We start from the raw sequence: 21,650 nt of genomic DNA, 5'->3' as shown, positions 1-21,650 counted from the left end.
CTGTTAACCATTGATTTTGATTTGTTTTGCTGTTTCCTGATTAAAAGTGTATCATAAAGACTCTCCCATCCTTCCTATGTCTTCCTCTATTTAACTTGTACTCACCTCAGCCTTACATTTTCCTCACAATTATGCCTTGACATTCTTAAAATTATCTTAGCTTTTCCCTGGTACAATTTTCTCTCTCCTCTCTTCTAACATCGTAATATGCCATCCTCACCCACACTAATCTTTACCTTTCCAACAATACCTGGAATCACTGAAAAGACAAAAGAACCACAAAGGACACACGGCCAGAAAGAATTAAGTTAAGCTCTTTCATTCTTTTATTAAGAACTTTCTCAGAACAAATACCACAGTAAATAGGGTCTATATTAGAATCTCAAAGTTACAGAACACCGAATACCATATGGTCGACACCATATGATCAAAATTCCGTAACTTCATAAAAAAAATTAAACAAGAAAAACTTACCCTGATGGGTTAAAGTAGGGGGAAAAGCCCCCATGTGCCCCCCCACACCCCCTGCTACTTAAATATACTAACTCTGAGACCGCACTACATTGAAGTAAATGGAAATATCCCCTTATGGAGATTTCCATTTAAACGTTCGATGTTCTGTGCTTTCGCTATTCTCATTTCAACAATATCAGATTTGATATTGTCAGACTTTGAGATAATAATACAGACCCCCATAAACACACCCCCTTATATACCAACCCCATTCTGACATCACTTCTGGTTTCCATTAATAGGCATCTCACACCATATTACATTAAACTTTAAAAACCTCCATTTCTTAACAAAATTAAAACTTGCTGACATGTAATCTTAAATACGTTATCAACAAGGGACAAACAGTTTTACTACAAGTTTAAGGGAGTTTCGCAGCCCTCCAGATGACTGGTAAAAGGTCTGATGGTTCGTCTTCAGACAGTGGAACTATTGTTGCTGATGAAGTACTTGCCTGGAAGCAGGGGATAAGAACCCGTTTGCTGAAGTCAATAATTCGATGCAGCTTTCTAAGTACATGTTGTACAAAGAGACAAGCATTCCAGACTTTAAAACTAACTTTTTTGAACTTGAGAAAAAGATTTTGAAATATAAGTCCTTGACACTTGAAAACCTTTAGTTGACTAGATGATGAGTTAGGGATTGTTCCTTTAGGTTTCAGAGTGTATGTGTTCTCAAACGGTGTGAATTACGACAGCGTCTTTATGAAAATCAGATACTTATGTAACAAGACTGGTTTAGAGGTGTCAAAATTATTAATCGGTTGGAATGATGATAAAATTAAGGTGTTAAAGGAGGAAATTAGAAAACTTGATTCTGTCGTTAGCAAGCATCCTTCTTTTCACGTTTCAATATTTGTATCATAACCTGAACAACAAAGTTCAAAGACATGTCGAAAGCATTATTCATAGGAAAAAAAGAAACTAATTAGAGATATTTCAGCTTATCAACAAGGGCAAGCTTTTTTGATCAAAAAGAAAAGAAGCATTTTTGAGTAATTTTGAAAGTAATAAGAGTAGTTATAGTAACAACAGTAATGCTGGTAACCATTTCCAGAAGCAAGTGACTTAGGGGTACCGGGTTCTACTAATGGTTCTGTTGTTAGAGATATCATTTGCAGTGAGTCTAGCAGTTGTAGTGAAGGTGCTTCCCTTTTTCCTCACAAGCCATAGATTTGAGCAGTCCACCTCCAAATCAGGAGGGGTTTGTGGTAATGACAAGAAAGAAAGGCAAGAACAAAGGCCGTTGACCTCTGAATGGTATGTGTTCCATTTAAGCAAAAACAATTTTTTCAGAAGCAGATCTGGATGTCTTAAAAAAGGGCTTTACTTTTCTGCCAGCTTTTAGGGTTACCACTACTGACACTAGTCTAGATTTCAAATTATTTGTTAGAAAATTACATTTAAAATATATTTATCATAACATCCTAATAAGGGGAAGGTAGATTTTAAGAAAACTAGTAATGTTAACCCTCCTTTGGTTAATACTTTAAAAGTTTTTTCATTAGTTTGTGAAAGTGAACTTCATGACTTATTTAAAAGAGAGGGAAGAACTAATAAAGAGATTTTACAATTTTACTTAAGTACAAGCTAATGCATTGAAACAGTTGAAGAGTTATTCCCAGCTTAGGTATATGAAAGATGATAAGGGGCAGGGGATAGTAATTATGGAGTCCTTGGATAATAAGGAGGCGATGCTTATGTTACTGTCTGATATGTCTAAATATAAGAAGGTATCTGAGGATTTTGTTAGGAGAAGTTATCAGGAGGTTGATTTAGTTCTGTTGGATAAGTTGCATCAAAGTTACATAACAGTTGATTTATTTGAGTTTCTTATGGTTGAGCAACCACAATTAGGAATTTTATTTGGAATACCCAAAATAGATAAAGATGTTGCTCACCCTCCATTTAGACCTATTGTTTCGGCTCCCTTTAACAAAATGGCTAAGATGTCTATGTATTTACATGAGATTTTGAATCCAGTAGTTCAAGTTAGTATGTGTTATTTAAAAGATTGTTGGATCTTCCTGGATGAACTCAAAAAGTACACCTTTTTAGGTAATTAAACTTTTTTGCGTACTATAAATGTTTGTTCTTTATATACATCTATTGAACAGGAGGAAGGGCTTGAATTTGTTAGACTGTATTTAAGTAAGTTTGGAAGACAATTAAAACAAGACATTTTTATTATTTGTCAGTTGCTGGAGTTAGTGCTGAGCAACAATTTCTTTATGTTTGATGATGGCATTTTCCAGCAAATAGTAGGGGTGGCAATGGGAGCTCATATAGCTCCAATTTTTGTTAACTTGGTCATGTGTTGGTGGGAACAGGAATATTTAAGGAAACTGCCTTACTTTAAGTCTGTGAGGTTTTACAAAAGATACATAGATAACTTGTTTTCTATATGGGAGGGCAATGGTGATGAGTTGTGTGAATTCCTTTCTCAGGTTAATGATATTGTCCTTTGGTTGAAATTTACTGAAAACAGCAGAGGGGTCAAAGTGCATTTTTTGGATGTTGAGATCAGTACATATATTTCTGAGAGGAAGTTTACTACTAACATCTATAGAAAAGAAATTTTGCAAACAATTATCTGCACTTTGACAGTTTCCATCCAGAATTTATGAAGTTAAATATTTTTAAAGGGCAAGTCATCAGAATTAGTGAGGATGATGTTTTTTGGGATGAAGTTAATAAACTAGAGCAGCTTTTTTGGAACGAGGGTTTCCCTTAGAGAAAGAGGAAGGTTTCTGATAGTGTGATTTCACAAAGGTATAATATATTTCCAACTATAATTAAGTCAGGTTTTTCCACTAAGACAACTGAGTAAGGTGAAAGGGATTGTAAGATGCAAGCATTGATTTGCTCCTTCCCTTTGTCTATGAGTACTGATGGCTTGCAGATTAACTTTACCCCGCTCTCACCCCCTAAAGGGCCTATATCTATACAGGAAGAATTCAGAGTCCCTGTAATCACATCTATGCAGGTAAAAGCTGCACTCCCTAAAGCCAAAAACACAGCATCCATGGGACCAGACAACATCCTAGGCTGCATTTTACATGAACTAAAGAACGACCTGGCTCCCCACCTAACCACTATGTTCAATCATAGTCTCACGTCAGGCTTTGTGTCCACTGAATGGCACACAGCAACAGTTATCCCACTACACAAAGGGGTGCCACCACTGATCCTGGGAATTATCTCCCTATTAGCCTGACGAGCCTGGTCTGCAAGGCAATGGAATGTATCATAATGGAACTCATAAACAAAGACATTGGTAACCTCCAAACTCTGGACCCCACCCAGTTTGGGTTTGTGAAAGGCTGATCATGCCTTCTGAACCTGATTGACTTCTTTGAGGCAGTCACCAAAGCTATAGACGAGGGTAAGGTGGTTCACGCAGCCTATCTTGACCTCGCCAAGGCTTTTGACACCATCCCCCATTCTGGAATTATAGCTAAACTCACTAAACTAGGTATAAATCCCTATATCACAAGATGGGTTGCCAGCTGGCTCACTGACAGAACCCACACTGTAAAAGTTGCAGACTCCAACCTGACTTCAAACCAGTGACAAGTGGAGTACTACAGGGTTCAGTCCTGGGACCTCTCCTGTTTGGTATCTACTTCTCTGAAGTACAGGCTAACACAGAAGACCTCTGGCTAATGAAGTTCGCAGATGACTGCAAATTAGGAATCATAGTCAAGTCCCCAAATGATGTGGACATCCTACAGAAGGGCCTCACTGAGACAGATGCCTGGTGTCAGAGGCATGGCCTCAAGCTCAATGCCAAAAAGTGAATTGTCATCTCCTTTGGTAAACAATCTATACCCATGAACTACCACATAAATGGCAGTCTACTTAATGCTGAATGTGTGATAAGAGACCTTGGGACCCAGGTGGACAGTAGTCTCTCCTTTGATTATTGCATTGCCACAGTAGTCAGGAAATCCTTCTATGTGGCACACCTCATCACAAAAGAGTTGTCATCCAGGAAAAAAGAGGTCATTGCTCCCCTCTACTCTGCACTCATTACACCCATTATAGAGTACAATGCCCCTTTTGGAATGTACCTCACAAGACATCTGCAACAGCTGGAAAGGCCACAGAAGTACCTCACAAAGAGGATTACTGGCCTCAAACAGATGCCCTACACTGACCGTCTCAAAAAACTCCAGCTTTACTCTGTAGCACATCGCCTACTCCAAGGAGATCTCTACCTTACATATAAAGCTATGTTAAACCCAGACATGTTGGACATGCTACACCTAAAGAAATTCCAGTCCCTCCAAGCTACACACTCTAGGGACCTAAACCTTGTCACCACAATAAACAGGACATGCTGGAGGGATAGATTCCTGTCCCAGAGACTTCCTATACTCTGGAACAAGCTACCCATCTATGTCAAGCAAAGTTTCTCATTAGCAATCTTCAAGAAAAATCTTGGTGAGTGGATGGGAAATAGGAAATACACCCTGGGGATCACTTCTGTGGCTCTGCTTGACAGGGGCACATGAAATTAACTTTCTTGGGTGACATAAGTCAGGGAACCTTGTTGGCTAGGCTTACTTAGGCCTTTGGGCTGATAGCCTAGTATCTACCTATGAACCTACAAGAAAATTATTGATGACAATTGGAAAATAATCCTAGGAAACCAGGATTTAGGCAATGTTTTAGGTAAAAAAACAAAAATTGAAAGCAGCTTCATGAGAGTTCTTCCAAAGTCATTAACAAAACAGTTGATGACAAAAAGTTAGGTACTTTCTCTTGTCAAAATGTTCACAATCTAGGTTTATGGATGGCAACTTGTAGTTATTATTTCAAACATTTCGATTTTTTGCTAACTTCAAAAGGTAGGTTTAATTGTCAAAATGAAGGTCTAATATATTTAGCTGTCTGTTCCAATTGTGACCACTTTTATATAGTAAAACCACCCGGGGATTATCAGATAGGGTGAGGGAACATCTGTTGGCTATTAAAAAGAATATCAGCACAAATGCATTAGCCAAGCATGCTTTACTATGTAAGGATTTTAGGAAATTCCTTGTTTTTGTTGTGGAACAAGTAAATAAGAGAAAGTTTGTAGGTTCGATTAATAGTTATTTAGAATTTTTTACAATTAAAATGACAGATTTTTTAAGGGCAGATATGGCCCCGGGTGTGAATGATAAAATATATGTCAGGAGTTGTTTAAAATACAAACATTTCTAGTCAACAATTTGATTTAATAAATTTTTAAATGAGTATTTTTATAGTTATAGAATTGTAATATGTAATACTCTTAAAGTTATCACAGTTTTAATTTTGTTAAGAAATTGAAGTTTTTAAACTTTAATGTAATATGGTATGACATGCCTATTAATGGAAACCTGAAGTGATGACAGAATGGGGTTGGTATATAAGGGTGTGTGTTTATGGAGTTATTTGTTCTGAGGAAGTTCTTAATAAAAGAACAACAGCACTTAACTTAAATCTTTCTGGTCGAGTGCCCTTCGTGGTTCTTTTGTTTTTTCAAGTGTTCTTGTTTGCCGTTGGTTTGTTTTAATACCTGGAATCATATCTCATTTTATCCTTCTGCCCTTACCTTTCCCATAACACCAATAACATATTCTTCCAACCACTTTACTATTAAATTAACATAGTTATTTTCTTCTCTTTTGTAATGCCTATATAACACAACTCTAACTCTTTAAATATATCCCCATAACTCTATTGTATCACTACCTTTGCTCAACTATAACTGCGTACACCGATTCAGAAAATATTTCACTTCTTGCATCTAACAATAAACCTGCTGTTGAAGCAAATATCAGTACTTCTTAAGTAATGGCCTCTGGACACTGAACATCAAGGTCAACTTACTGTAAAATACCTACTACCTCTATAAGAAATTGTATAAAAGAAAAATGTAACATGTAAATTACAAAGTGGACTTCATTAGCAACCTACTGTATAGTACCCAGTACCTCTATAAGAAACTGTACAAAAGAAAACTGTAAAATTAATATGTAACTTAAATATATAAATGTGCTGCAGCTTTTCTCCCTGAGCCTCCGCTGAAAAAGGGCACTGCCCAGTCAGACTTTCCTAGCAAAGATAAATCAATAAAAAACAAATAGATATGTCTGAAATGGATCCACTGTGATCAATCTACTACCCCAGTGAGCAAATGGATAAAATATTTATCACAGAAAATGTTTGACATACACAAATAAGGCAGCCTTCATGCAAAAGTATATATAATTTCTCCAGTCTTGTCATAATTCAGTGATACTACAGACATGATTATACTTAACCACGTTCATTGTATCGTACTTCTAGGAAGCACCCTTGAGGAGTCCAGGCCACCTAGCTTCCAAGGTTCTTCATCTCAACTAACCACTGGGTAAACCTGGCACTGCTGAATTTGAACATCATATCAGTCAAACCAGTTCTAAGTAAGACCAAGCATCATATTGTCATTAAAGAATTTGCAGCAACAACATATGAAGACGCAGGCCAATCTGAAAGTATTTATGATTTGACAGTGTTTAATGGATCAGTATAACCAAAACATTACTTGTTAAAAGACTGTAGACGAGTAGCAATAAAAGTTATAAAAGCTAAGACTATTTTCTCAAAACTGATAGATACATATGCTGAAGCAATACCTGCAAAAATCCACATGGATCATTTTCTTTGATTACTTCCAGACAGTACTCCATCATTCCTGTCGATTGCCGCAGTTTCATTGTACAATGAGTTATCTGGTCACAAACAACCTAAAAAGAGACGAGAAAAGAACAGTTAATACAGTCAGTAATACTGTGGCATTTTATTTTTAAGCAGTAGAACACTGGTCTCTCCTTGAATGCTAAAAGAACGGTGTTCTTCTAGGAGGCACCCTTGAGGAGTCACAGACCACCTAGCTGTTCTCATTCATTCAGAACTAGAGGCATGTAGCATGGCTAAGCTGCATCCATTCTCTGGCTACCCTCTCTGTCAGTGAAGCTTTACATGAGATATCTCTCCAGTAGCACTGCGTTGCAGCAATGGAAACAGCATTCATGTAGGAAAGTGCCTCCTAAGAGAGATCAGTTAAACATTTACTGCTACAAACAGTAGCATTCACACAGGACGGATGTCTTCTTACAGACAGCAATTCAACAATCAATTTTACATTGCACAGGTCTCGTGAAAGACTATTTAATTTTCTTAGGCCCTATCATATTTTATTATTGCACACAAAAGACTTCAGATATTCTTCCCCATCCCTACTGTTTTCCACTTTCACTTCCTGGTTGCCATACCTTCTTAAAGGCCTCCCCACCCACTATACCATGAAAAAAAAAACATTCAGAAATGACTATTTATCATTGAGAGGTTATTTTCATCCCTTAGGTGGAACTTTTCCACATTTTTTCCTGTGCTTTGGATCTACTATAATTGCTGTGGCTCACTGTGCATTTTCTGCTTGTATAGAGGCAACACTGAGTATCCAGCAGAAAACTAATTTAAATAGTATTTCTAGATCATATGATTAATGTTACAGATCATGTGATTAATTGATCATATGACCTGCTCTAGATCATGTGATTAATTGAAATGTGCTTTATATTTTTATGGTCATATGACCTGCTCTAGATCACATGATTAATTGATACTATCTAAATCAGTTTCATGTGAAGCATTACTCAGTCTGAAGAAGTCTGTATTTAAGACGAATGCGCTCACTGTTTATTAAACTTTTTTTGTCTTTGCCATCTTTTCAGTTTTTTTTTTTTATCTGGTAGGAAAGACAAATTCTGATACTTCCATCTTTTCAGTTGTCTAAGACAGTGGGCACTGTATTACACTGACCATGAAAATGTGCCAGTTCATAGTGGATAAATGCATGCTTAATAGTAATGACTAATGCAAATGAAAAAAAGCAGCACTCATTACCAGAACAAAGAAATCTGTATTATATCTTCTGGTGTGTTGCTTTATTTTCATAACATTCCCATATCCCTTAAGGAGGAAGGCATTTGTCAGTTGCACAACTCGGATCTGTCTCCTTTAGACCATCCAACTCCTTTGTGACTTGCGTCAATTACCACAACTATATCCTATCTGATATCCCTGATATGGAAGGGTATGATGTGACTGAAATGGAAGGGTATGATATCATTGATATGAAAGGGTATGAGATCCCAAATATGGAGAGGAATAATATCACTGATATGGAAGGGTATGATATCAATGAAATGGATGGGTGTGACATCACTGTTACGGAAGGGTATGATATCAATGAAATGGATGAGTATGATATCACTGTTATGGAAGGGTATGATCTCAATGAAATGAACGAGTATGACATCACTGTTATAGAAGGGTATGATATCAATGAAATGGACGGGTATGATATCACTGTTATCGAAGGGTATGATATCCTTGATATGGAAAGGTAGGACATCAGTGAAATGAAAGGGTATAATATCTATGATATGGAAGGGTATGATATCCTCAATGTGAAAGGGTATGATATCACTGAAATGGAAGGGTATGAGATCCCTGATACGAAAGGGTATGGGAACCATGATATTGAAGAGAATTATATCACTGAAGTAGAAAGGTATGATATCACTGCTATGGAAGGGTACGACATCCCTGATATGGAAAGGTATTAAATCACAGAAACAGAAGGTATGAGATCCCTGATATGGAAGAGTATAATATCTCTGATATGGAAGGGTATGAGACCTCTGATATGTATTATGGGAAATATTATGTCTCATGCTTATTTTTCACCAAATACATAGTAACTTACAGTTTCTTTACAAATGAGTCAAGTAAAATGTTTATGATATGTTTATGTCAAGGGAAAGCTGAGAAACAGATGCATAATTAGGCAAGATATATTTTCATATAAGTAGTAGCCTTATATTTTAAGTGCCTTACAATTGCATTCTCTCTATTAGCAAACTATAGTGTACTGACAGATAACTGAAGGCAAGGTAAGTGCTGAAGGAGTTAAGGGTTGTTATATTATGTTATGTTGGAAAGTCTAGTTTCAGAAAGTTAATGATTGTGTCAGGTATCTGTGGAAACCACATTAATCAACAGTTACGTTGTGGTCTTCTCAGACTGGTGAATGAGTCTTTGCAAGGCTCTCTGTGAGATAGTCGGGACTGTTACTGAATGTTACAAGGATGAAGGACAATAAATTTTAACACAGGTGGCTCGTGTCTTAAAATGCATTATTTGTGAAGTGTCCACACGAAGCTCTAAGTGAGAATCACGAGGATAAAAATTATTTTAAAATGTACTTATTTGTTGAAAGAAATGTAATGTCAAACTTCTGCATGCATGCAGCTGATAAAAAAGGTACATATATGGACTGTTTTCTCTTTGTTTCCTGAGACTGATTCTGAAGAATTTAGCAAGCAGTCTCCCAGCACTGTTTACAAAATAAATGAGTACTTTGCACATCCAGAAGTGCCATTCTTGACTGAGTCAAAAGGTAAAATTCTTTGTTATTTAATTTGTACTTTAACATTTGTTGCCTCGAACCTCAGATTCTGAACTTTGATATTGTTGCAGGGCAGTATGGAACCAAAACAGAAAGTTATTCTGTGATTCCACACTGCTTTGTATGGAATAGTCAGAGATTCAGATACCTAACTATTCAGACTGTGCAGATATTCTAGACTAGGTGGGAAAATGGATTTGTGCAAAATTATTTTTTTTTCTCTTAGATAACTGAAGTTAAAACAGTGGAATGAGTGAATAACTGTTTTTGTTGAATGACTGAGTTTCCTTGATAGTTGTATGTAAAGTAATAGTGGGAGGACCCCACAGGAAATAAGGAAAAATGTATTAATGTGTATGTGCATACGCCGAAAAGAGAAATTAACACAAGGAGGTGTCTTGTGTCGAGGGCAGTACCCTCAAGAGAGAAAACTAAAAGGTAAGAGGTATGAGAGATATTGTGTTTTGTTAAATGTATGAGTGAGGAAAAGTTAAAATAGATTCATGAGCCCATAGCAAGCTGGGACATAGGTGTGTGTTGTTAAATTAAATTCATGAGCCCACAGCATGCTGGGACATAGGTGTCTGCTGATAAATCAAATCAAATTCATGAGCCCATAGCATGTTGGGACATGTAGGTGTGAATGAGTGAAAATACCCTTAAAGGGTCAGAAAGACAGGTCAGTTCTGGACACAGTAACTATCCACCCCATTTTCCTGATCGCAATGCTTTTAATGTAAATTTTGAGCTCACAACAGGAAGAAAGCAAGGGGGTGCTGTGAAAAGGCTGATTGAAACTCTTCTTCTGTCATTGCACCACAACATAATTCCTACTTCTCCCAACCTGAATGGTGTGTCAACTAGTGTGGTCATTTTGCCAAATTATCAGGCTCCAGTATCTACAAGGTAAGTCTTAATAGGGGAAATGGGAACAATGTTAAGTAGGCAGGATAAAATCCCTGCAAAAGGAACACCTGCATACTTTATGTATCATAGTTATGGGAAGGAAAGTTGTAAGTATTTGAATGAGTGGTTTCAGCTCACAAAAAAATTGCCCTGGTGAAGTATTTCCAATAAATGGAACTTATGAGAAGGATAATTTAGGGATTTGAGGGGTATTTTGGAAGAAAAGAAAAACAAGGTAAGTGGGGAACAATGGGCAGTAGTTTATTCATGGTACATTTTTATTTATTTATTTTTATTTTACATTTGTTGACCGGGCTAGTTTAGCTGGATATATGTCCATTTTCAGTAGAGGCCCAGGGAGATAAGCTCCAACATTTAAAGGAAATGAAAAATAAAAATGGAAATAACATGCAAATAAAATGCAAATAAAATGAAATTACATAAAGAAATACACATGTAATATACGTTTAAAATACATTAGAAATGGAAACATAGTTATGAATTTTAAAAAGGCAGTACTTAGAAAAATACACAACAAGTATTGTTATATGTGGCATAGCTAGAATGTTATTATAATGTATAGTGAAAGAGGATGCAGGAAAGTAAGAAGAAGAGGCTTTTTTTATTTTTTTATTGACTTGGGGTTCTAAGGATGTGGAATTTCATCAGGGATCAAGAATTTAGGTTAGTCAGGATTAGTACAGGGGCACAGCCATTGTGTTTTAAGGTAGATTTTGAGTTTCTTTTTAAAGAGAGATTTTGAGGGAATACTGGAAAGTTCAGAGGGGAGTCTGTTCCAATGTTTTCCAACAGTGTTAGAGAACAGGGAATCACCAGCCTTGTTGTTTGCTTTGTCAATATTTACATGAAGTTTGTGTGCGGATCTTAGGGACTTTAGGTTATGATAGGGGTAAATAAGAGAAGATAGTATGGGTGCTTTGTCAGGTTGATAAAGAATTTGATGGGCTATGCCTAGTTGATTAATTTGTAGTTGTTGCTGAAGTTCAAGCCAGCCTAGTTGTTTTAGATTAGTACAGTGGTGGGTTCTGAAAGGATTGCCCTGTGGCAAATCTGGCAATGTTGTGGTAGGAGTTTTCTAATTTCAGAAGGTTCTTTTTTGATAAGTTAGTAAATATGGGAGAGGTCAGTTGAAGTTCTTAAAGGAAAAAGAAATCAGCATTAAGGGGGGTCACAAGATAGTAATAAGAAGTTGCTACAACAGGTAAAAGTGGTTAAGAAGGCAGAACAGACCAGTAAAAATGGATCCCATTATACTATCTTAGCAGGTTTGGAAGAAACTGGAGATGGCCAAAAAGCAGAGACTTCAGAAGAGGATAATCATCCTCCAGTAGCTACTGCACCCCCACCCCATGTGCAACGGTATGGGTAGCTACCATGCAAGATTCAGCTGTTTCTCAGATCCCTGCATTTCAGTCAGCTGTCCATTGGACACAAGGTCAGTATGATACCGTTACATCTCAACCTAGTTTCCCTATTCAGTCCTTGTCTTGAGAACAGGCATCTGCAGTCAGACAGCTTTTCTTCTTCTTATTTCCAACAAGTTTCTATCTCTCCAACAGGAGCACTAGTATTTGACACACCCACAGCTCACCACATGAGCTCACACAGGAGGATAGGATAAGAGACTGTTGCCGCTGGAGAGGATCTTTTGCACCATTCAGAGAAATATTGAGGGCCAACATGTTTATTACCCTTGGACTCCTACTGATTTCATACTATGTCCAAACGTTTTCCAAAATTAGAGAAAATGCATTAAGGTTTTAGGAGGAATTAAAAACTACAATAGAATGTTGCAACCGTACTCTGACAGATTTGAACCTGCTGTTTCAAGTAGTCACTTCAGATGAAATAAGACAGCAGCTACTTGAAAAGGCTGAAATAACAGATTTTACTCTTACAGGGAATGCAGTCATAGAGAAAGGGACAGGGTTGTTAAATAAAATTACAGAAGTGTGTCAAGTTAAGTTAGATTAGACTAAGATACAAGCATGTAAACAAAATAAAGGGGAAGCCCCTGCAAATTATTTGAGCTACCTCAAAGCAGTGTTTGCTTGATATTCAGGAATAACAGATCCAAAAGGACAAGCTAAGCCATTACAGCTGCTTTTGTGCAGGGTCTGCAAGCCCCTGTACAAAATGAAATAAAGCAAGTGCTTATATACTGGCAGGGAGTTACTAAGTGCTGCAAATCACTGTACTGAGTATCAGGAAAAACAGAGAAAGGATACTGGGGACAAGCTGTTAACTTTGCAAATAAATAAATAAATAGAACCTCCAAGGGGACAAGGTAGAGGCAGGGGAAGGTGGAGAAGAGTTGCTACGGGGTTTAGTAAAAGTGCTGGTCAAAGGGAACAAGGTACAGCTGGTTGGCAACAATGAGCTAGCAGTGCCCCCTCCTGCCCCATCTGATGGATCTTGCTTCAGTTGTGGCCAAGCAGGACATTGGACAGGAGAATGCCCACACAAGCAAATGCAGAGAGTCCAGGATACCTGGACTGAATAGCAGCCAAATTATAGCAAAAGTGCATTTCCTGCAACCCTTCCTCACATTAGAGGGAGACAGAAATCACCATACTGAGTTTGCCAGGGTATTGGACCAGGAAAAAAACTCTTGATCCTTTGCTGCCAATAGGTCAAAAGGGACCCTGTGTTAAGGTAGAAATAAATTCAAAGGAAATTCCTTTCCTGGTAGACAGTGCAATCACTAGGCGTGTAATAAAAATTACTTAAGATAGTCACATACCTGTATCAAAACATAAAATGAAAGCAGTTGGGGTAATAAATGTTACTGTCATATATCCTGTTTCGGAGCCTATACCCATTTCTTTGGGACCTATTGAAGGCATTCTTTCCTTTTGAGTACTGCTGCACCAGTAAACTTGCTAGGAAGAGAGCTGTTATGCAAACTGGGCTGCACTATTTACTGTAATACCAGAAGGGGTGTATTTGAATGTTCCAACAAAATCAAAGGGGGAAGTGTTAGTAGTAGCTGAGGAACAGCCTGCTGAAGGTATACAGATGGCTAAAGAACTGTTGCAGGTACCTGCTTACGTATGGGTTACCCATGCTAATGAAGTAGGTGTATTAAAATCTGCAGAGCCAGTAAACGTTAAATTGGATCCAGCAAGACCTCTCCGTAGAGTTCCACAGTATTTACTGAAACCAGAAGCAGAGCAGGGAATCAAACCTGTAACTCAGTCTTTAATGCAACAAGGAATAATAGTGCCAGCTAGAAGCACTTGTAATACTCCTATTCTCCCTGTAAAGAAGCCAGGAAATGATACTTATATGACTATGCAAGATTTGAGGGCTGCAAACAATGCATTAATACCAACTTTTCCTGTGGTCCCAAATCCAGCAACAATACGGAGTTGCATGCCACCTACAGCAAAATATTTTTCTGTAATAGGTCTGTGTTCAACATTCTTGTCTATACCTGTTCACCCTGAAAGTCAGCTTATGTTTGCTTTTACTTATAAAGGGCAGCAGTATACCTGGGCATGGTTACCACAGAGATACACTGAATCTCCTTCATTATTTTCTCAATTTCTAAAAAAAGGATTTGAAAGATGTTACATTAAGCCTGTGTTAGTGCAATACTTAGATGATTTATTAACAGCATCTGATTAATTTCCTCATTGTCAGCAGGATACACTACACCTTTTATCTATTCTTGCAAAGAAAGGACATACGGTGTTGAGAGATGTTACAACTATGGTCTTCTCCAGTACGTTATCTTGGTCATCTGATATCTCATGGCAGTAGGCAGATGCTATCATCTCGTACTGAGGCAATAGCTAAAGCCCCACGACCATCTACTCAGTGTCAGCTTAGATCTTTCTTAGGTATGACAGGATATTGCAGTCTATGGATTTCTAGCTGTGCAGAAATTGCTAAACCCTTGACAAATCTCTTAAAACAGGATACACCAGAACCCCTGCCTTGGAATAATAAGGAAGACATTTCATTTTAGAATTGAAAGCAAACTTTAGTTACTGCCCCAGTTTTAGGGTTGAGAGATTATGGAAAGATTTTAATTTTATTTTGTCATGAAAGAAATGGGTTTGCTCGGGGAGTGCTTGCACAGAAACATGGGGACAGCTATCATGCATTTGCTTATTATAGTACAGCGCTTGATTTTGTTGCAAAGGGATTTCACCATGTTTAAGGGTCATGGCTACTGCTGCCATTTTAGTCGACCTTGCAAAATCATTTGTGCTTGGGCATGATCTTACAGTTGATGTCCCTCATTTTGTGCCATCTCTTACTTAAAATGAAAACTCAACCCCTCACATCTGCATGTTTAACTAAATATGAACTTACTCTTCATTCTGATCCATGTATTTCTCTCATATACTGCCCTGTTCTAAATCCTGCATCTTTATTATGTACTGCTAAGGATGGTGAAGCATATGGTTGTGTGCGTATGACTAATTATCTGCTTTCTACTAGAGATGACTTAAAGGGCACTCCTTTACCAATCGCTGAACTAGACTGTTTGTGGATGGTTCCTGTGGAAGAGATCAAAATGGAAGTTTGGTCACAGGAATATCCACATGCACCAGTAACAAGGTTTTGCTCCAACAAAGACTAGAGGGTGTATATTCTGTCCATGTAGCTTAGTGGCTGTACAAAGAGCTAGCAAATTAGCAAAGGGTAGAACTGTAAGCATCTATATGGATAGTCATTATGCATTTGGTGTTGTACATGATTCTGGGTGACTTTAGAAACAGACAGGGTTTTTAACTTCAGCAGGAACTCAGCTTAAAAATTCTTCCTCTGTCGATGCTCTTTTAGATGCTCTTTTGTTACCTAGAGAATTATCAGTAGTCAAATGTAATGCCCATCAAAAGGGTGTAGATACTGGTTCAAAGGGAAATAGTTTGGCAGATCAAGCTGCTAAGCAAGTTGCAGAAGGACGTTTTGCAAAGCTATACCTGAACATAAACCCCTACGTCACGAGATGGGTTGCCAACTGGCTTACAGACAGAACTCACATGGTAAGAATAGCAGGCTCCAGGTCCGACTCTAAACCAGTCACAAGTGGTGTCCCACAAGGCTCGGTCCTGGGACCCCTAGTGTTTGGCATATACTTCTCAGAAGTACAGGCAGACACAGGAGGACTATGGCTAACCAAGTTCTCCGATGACTGAAAACTGGCAGCCATAATTGACTCTCCGGCTGACATGGACATCCTCCAAAAGGGCCTTACTGAGACAGACACCTGGTGTCAAAGTCATGGCCTCAAGCTAAATGGCAAAAAATGCATAGTCATCCCATTTGGGAAAAACAAAACACCCACGAATTACCACATAGGTGGCAGCCCCCTTAATACAGAAGAGGTAATAAGAGATCTGGGTCCCAGGTAGATAGTAATCTCTCCTTTGACAATCATATTGCCAAAGTAGTTAGGAAATCCTTCTATGTGGCCCATCTAATTACTAAAGGGTTTGCATCTAGAAATAAAGAGGTTATAGTGCCCCTCTACTCGTCACTCATTAGACCCATCATAGAGTACAATGCCCCATTTGGGATGTACCTCACAAGACACTTCCACCAGCTGGAAAGACCACAAAAGTACCTCACCAAGAGGATTACTGGCCTCAAACATATGTTCTATGCAGCCCGACTGAAAAAACTCCGGCTGAGTTTGAAGTACAAAGAACAATACTCAAAATCACCATGCTTAGTCAAGTTCTTCAGGCGTTAGCAAATCATACTGCACATCACATCAGGATGGCAAATCGAGAAATGACTGCTGGGGGGGTCATGTGCCCTCTTAGGAAGTTATTGTTCATCCTTTATCAGTGACTATCATGATGAACAAGAAAAGTTGGCCAATTTCATAGAGCAAAGGGGTAGGGACCTGGATAGTACAGCTAAACAATGGACACTTTTTGGATGGTTGGGCAGTGCATTTGGTAACTTAGGAAACAGTATATTACAAGGTATCATTACAATAATTGATATCATTTTTTTAATTATTTTAATAATTTCTGTTCTAAAGGCTGTGATTACAAAAGGCTTGACTTCACCCACATGTGCAATGCCACTCATAAAAGTATCTGATAATGAACTCAAAGTAAATGAAAGTCAAATCACTGCAGATGATGAATATTATGATGCTGAGAAATATTTTATCAAATTAAGAGGAATTAAAACATAATTGTGTGCATTATGTTACAATTAGCATCAAATGTGGGACTGTTATGGAAAAATATTATTTCTCATGTTTATTCTTCACTAAATACATATTAACTTGTCGTTTCTTCACAGATTAGTCAAATAAAATGTTTATGATACATTTATGTCAAGAGAAAAACAGATGCATAATTAGGCAAGATATATTTTCATATAAGCAGCAGCCTTATATATTAAGTGCCTTACAACTGCATTCTCTCTTTTTGTAATTTCTCCAAGACTTTTGGGTTTCTAATGCTATGATGGGAATTGGCCCCATTCCTAAGTAAAAGTATAATTAAAGCTCATGAAATTAGTATTGTTTCGATCTTTGATGTCAGTCAGAAGTGCTCTTCACAGCACCCGCAATGTGCCCACTAATGACTCCTTCTGCAATTCGTACAGAGTTACTCGTACTGGTAACATATCTAAATACAATTGTAGATTCCTTTTTATAAGTCCTGTTGCTCCTACTACTATTGGAACTGTCTGGGTATCTATCTTCCACATTGCTCTCATTTCTGCCTGCCAATCCTAATATTTTATGACTTTGTGTCTCTCTGTATGCAAGACACTGTAGTCACTGGGTGTGGCGATTTTAATGATCAATGCTACTTTTGTCTTTGTTTCATGGACCACTATATCCATTTTTCTAGCATCTATCTTTTGAAATGGTGGTAATGGGTGATCCCATGTAATGCAGACTTCATAATTTTCTATGATGCTTTGTGGCTCATGTTTCCAGTGTTTTTCAGTCACTTCATTACCATAATGTTTGACAATCCCCAGTGCAACAGTCTTGCCACATTATTAGGACCTTTCAGTATACAGTCTTTCTGCCATTAGTATGTCATAACCAGCAATGAGGTGTTCAACTGTTTCCAATTCTGTTTTATAAAACCTATATTTGTCTGTTTCTCTCACATGTTCAATAGACTTTGTAAACCAATGTGTACATAGCCCACTATCTTGTGCCGCCAGTATTAACTTTTCATCTCTTGGTTTGAATTCGCCTCTCCTTAACCATTCCTGCATTCATTCCTGATCAACATGAGGTTCTTCCAGAAGTTTTCTATACTTGCAACTATACTTATGCATTTTCCACATTTCTTGCCTTCTCATCTGGTCCTTCACTTTATATTCTTTCTTTTGTTTTTTGGCACATTCAGTTGCTGCCTGATTTTTACCTACTTGTGGTTTGATTTCCATTCCTGCTTGACGTCGATATGCTTCTTCTAGACTAAGCAGGGAAGTCATCTTAAATTTATTCTCCCCATGCTTCAAAACTTTCACTACATTTGGGTCTTGTGAGGTCATCACATATGTGTGGAGTCCCATGATTGCAGATCTATGCATGTAATCAATTTCAAGGAGGTCCAGCCCTCCTTCGGAAGGTGGAATATATAATCTTGGTATACACTGATTTTTATAAATAATTTGGTGAGCATGAAGCATCCTTCTTGTTTTCCTATCTAATCTATCCAACACATTTTAGGGCTAGTCACTCACTCCAAAACTGTAAGTTAGGACATGAAGAGCAAATTGGTTTATAGCTTAGATTTTGTTCCTAGATGTCAATGCTATTTTCAGGATTCCTTACTAAGTTTTATTCACATTTATTCATGTTTTATTGTTGATCCTTCATCAATTCCCAAATATTTATACACCCCTCTTGCTCAAGTTCTTTTATATCACATTCTTGTCCCAAACTGTTTTCTTTTTGCTGCAGTTTTCCTGCTTTAAAGGTTGTTTTTGCACATTTATCAAGACCAAATGACATTCTTCTATCATCTGAAAAGTTTTGATAACTTGCAGTTGTGCTTTCAGTTCCTCATCTGATGACCTATACAGTTTTAAATCATCAACAAAGAGAAGATGAGAAGTCTTTACACTTTGCTGTTTTCTAGGAGCTAAATTATAGCCATGGCCTAAACTGTTAAGTAGACAGCTTAATGGATTAAGGGCAAGGCAGAAATTCATCGGTGGACAGAGAGTCACACTGGAATATACCCCTTTGAATTTTTATCCCTGGAATGATAATTTGTCTTTTACCATGGCTTAACTGCAAAGTGGTCTTCCACTGCTTCATGGTCACTGTATTGTAGTAGATCAGTGTAGGGTGTATCTTCTTATACATTTTAAGCACTCTTTTACCCATGAAAGCGGGATAGTATCAAATGCTTTTTTTATAGTCAATCCATGCCATACTTAAATTCTTCCCTTTTTTGCAGTTCTCCACTATGACTTTATTTAACAACAAATGATCCTTTGTTCCATATGACTTTCTTTTATTGCCCTTTTGTTCTATTGCCATAATTGAATTTTCATCTAAATGACTATAAACATCAATTCCAGTGTTTAGTTTATATGTCGTCGGAAGGCAAGTTATTGGTCTATAATTTTTAAGCGTGCAGGTTCACTCTTATGTAGAAGCATTGTTTTTCCTATTGTTAGCCAGGCTGGTGTCTATTTGCGGTGTGCATATAAATAGTTCTTACTGATGGCTAAATCATCAAGCAAAGATGTTAATACTTTTAACCAGAAGTTAGGTACTGCATCTGAGCCTGGGGTTTTTCAGATAGAGGCTTTCTTAACTTTGTTTCAATCTCTCTGGCTGTTACTTCATCCTATTTCATATCCTGTACCTTTAAATTTCTTATTCTTTCGTTTACTTCTTCTATCCATTTAGCATTTTTATGTTCCACAGGATCTTCATAGGTGCTTCTCCAAAATGCATCTATTTCTTCTTTTTTGTGGTCTTTCAGTTCCTTTTCCCTTGTTTCCCAATTCGCTATAAAACTTTTTGGGTCATCAATACATTGTTTATTTTGTACTTTTCCTTTATATTTTTCTGCGTATCTTCTAAGTTTTTCTGCCTGTGCTGAAAATTTTAGTTTATTTGCAATAGTGCATGATAGATCCTGCTCTGGTCTAATACTGTGCATTGCTTTCATCACATCTATTTTTCTTAGTATTTTTGTTGATCTGTTCCCTCTTCTATAATCTTCTAACAGTGACACTTCTTGTCTTAACTGCTTTATAGTTTTCTCTATTCAATACTTCCATGATGGTATTCGATTTCTCCCCTTCCTTTCCCTCACTACCCTGTGATCTTGTGGTAGAACTTTATCAGTTATTAATTTATCTGCACAGTAATATATCCTGTTTACTTTTGTTATATTGCATGGATCTCTTTGGACAGTCTTAATTACTGTGTTCATTTCTTTTATCAATCTTCTGACTTTTGGGGTTTTGTTGACCTTTTGCAGTCTATTTCTTTCATTATCTTAATATGTTTATGTATCTCTATTAAATCAAGCAACTGTTCTCTTATCTCGTTTTCTTCTTGACTGAGGGCACATTTTATGTTTTCCATTTCCTGCAGGCATTCCATAGAAAGTTCTATTGCATCTTCTCTTCAATTTCATACTGTGCCATCCATTGCTCTGTCATATGAGACTGTCATAATTCTTGCTATTAACAAACTATAGTGTATTGACAGATAACTGAAGGCAAAGTAAATGCTGAAGGAGTTAAGGAATGTTATATTATGTTATGCTGGAAAGTCTAGTTTCAGAAAGTTAATGAATTGTGTCAGGTATCTGGGGAAATTAGATTAATTAACAGATACGCTCTGACTTTCTCAGGCTGGGGGATGAATCTTTGCAAGGCTGTCTGTGAGATAGTCTGGATTGGGATTGAATGTTACAAGCTTGAAGAACAATAAATTTTAACACAGGTGGCTCTTGTTTTGAAATGTGAAGTGTCCACGTGAAGCTCTAAGCGAGAATCTTGAGGAGTAAAATTATTTTAAAATGTAGTAATTTGTTAAAAGCAATATAATGTCAAACTTCTGCATGCACACAGCTGATAAAAAGGCATATATATATATATATATATATATATATATATATATATATATATATATATATATATAATGTTTTCTCTTTGTTTCTTGAGACTAATTCTGAATATTTTAGCAGGCAGTCCCCCACTGCTGTTTATGAAATAAACAATAATTTGTACATCCTGAAATGTAATTCTTGACCGAGTCAAAAGGTAAAAGTCTTTGTTATTTAATTTGTACTTTAACACATGGAAGTTTATGATATCCCTGATATGGAAGGGTATGATATCACTGAAATGGAAGGGTATGATATCCCTGATATGAAAGGGAATGATTTCACTGAAATGGAAGGGTATGATATCCCTGATATGGAAGGGAATGATTTCACTGAAATGGAAGGGTATGAGATCCCTGATATGGAAGGTTATGAGATGCCTGATATGAAAGGAATGACATCCCTGAAATGGAAGGCTATGTGTGATACTTGGCTAGCTACTGACTCAAAGCTGCTGGCAAAGTATGCATTAGGGGTATACACCAATAATACCCCACCACATCTATCAGATGCTGTGTACATTATCTGATGTGTTTATGGATAATCTTAATTGTATAAAATATAGTAGAAAATGGCTAACATCTATGAAATGAAAATCAGCTAGATGAATGCTAGGTTTCATTCTGATGCTTACATGTT

At 37.2% G+C, this 21,650-nt stretch overlaps 1 protein-coding gene across 2 annotated transcripts in view; it reads right to left on the bottom strand.

Moving 5' to 3' along the window:
* TRIM67 (tripartite motif containing 67) overlaps positions 1 to 21,650 on the bottom strand; it is a 965,652-nt gene that overhangs the window by 586,910 nt on the left and 357,092 nt on the right. For both annotated transcript variants that reach the window (XM_044064611.1, XM_044064621.1), the window contains exon 4: positions 7,163 to 7,273. In XM_044064611.1, the coding sequence (XP_043920546.1) occupies positions 7,163 to 7,273 (111 nt within the window). The remainder of the gene's footprint in view (positions 1 to 7,162; positions 7,274 to 21,650) is intronic.

This window comes from Protopterus annectens, chromosome 1.part0 (genome assembly GCF_019279795.1).
Source record: "Protopterus annectens isolate FY-2018-M chromosome 1.part0, PAN1.0, whole genome shotgun sequence".
Taxonomy (NCBI): Eukaryota; Metazoa; Chordata; order Ceratodontiformes; family Protopteridae; genus Protopterus; species Protopterus annectens.
Note: the sequence above shows the minus strand (reverse complement) of the source record. Positions and strands in the feature narration are given on the sequence as shown.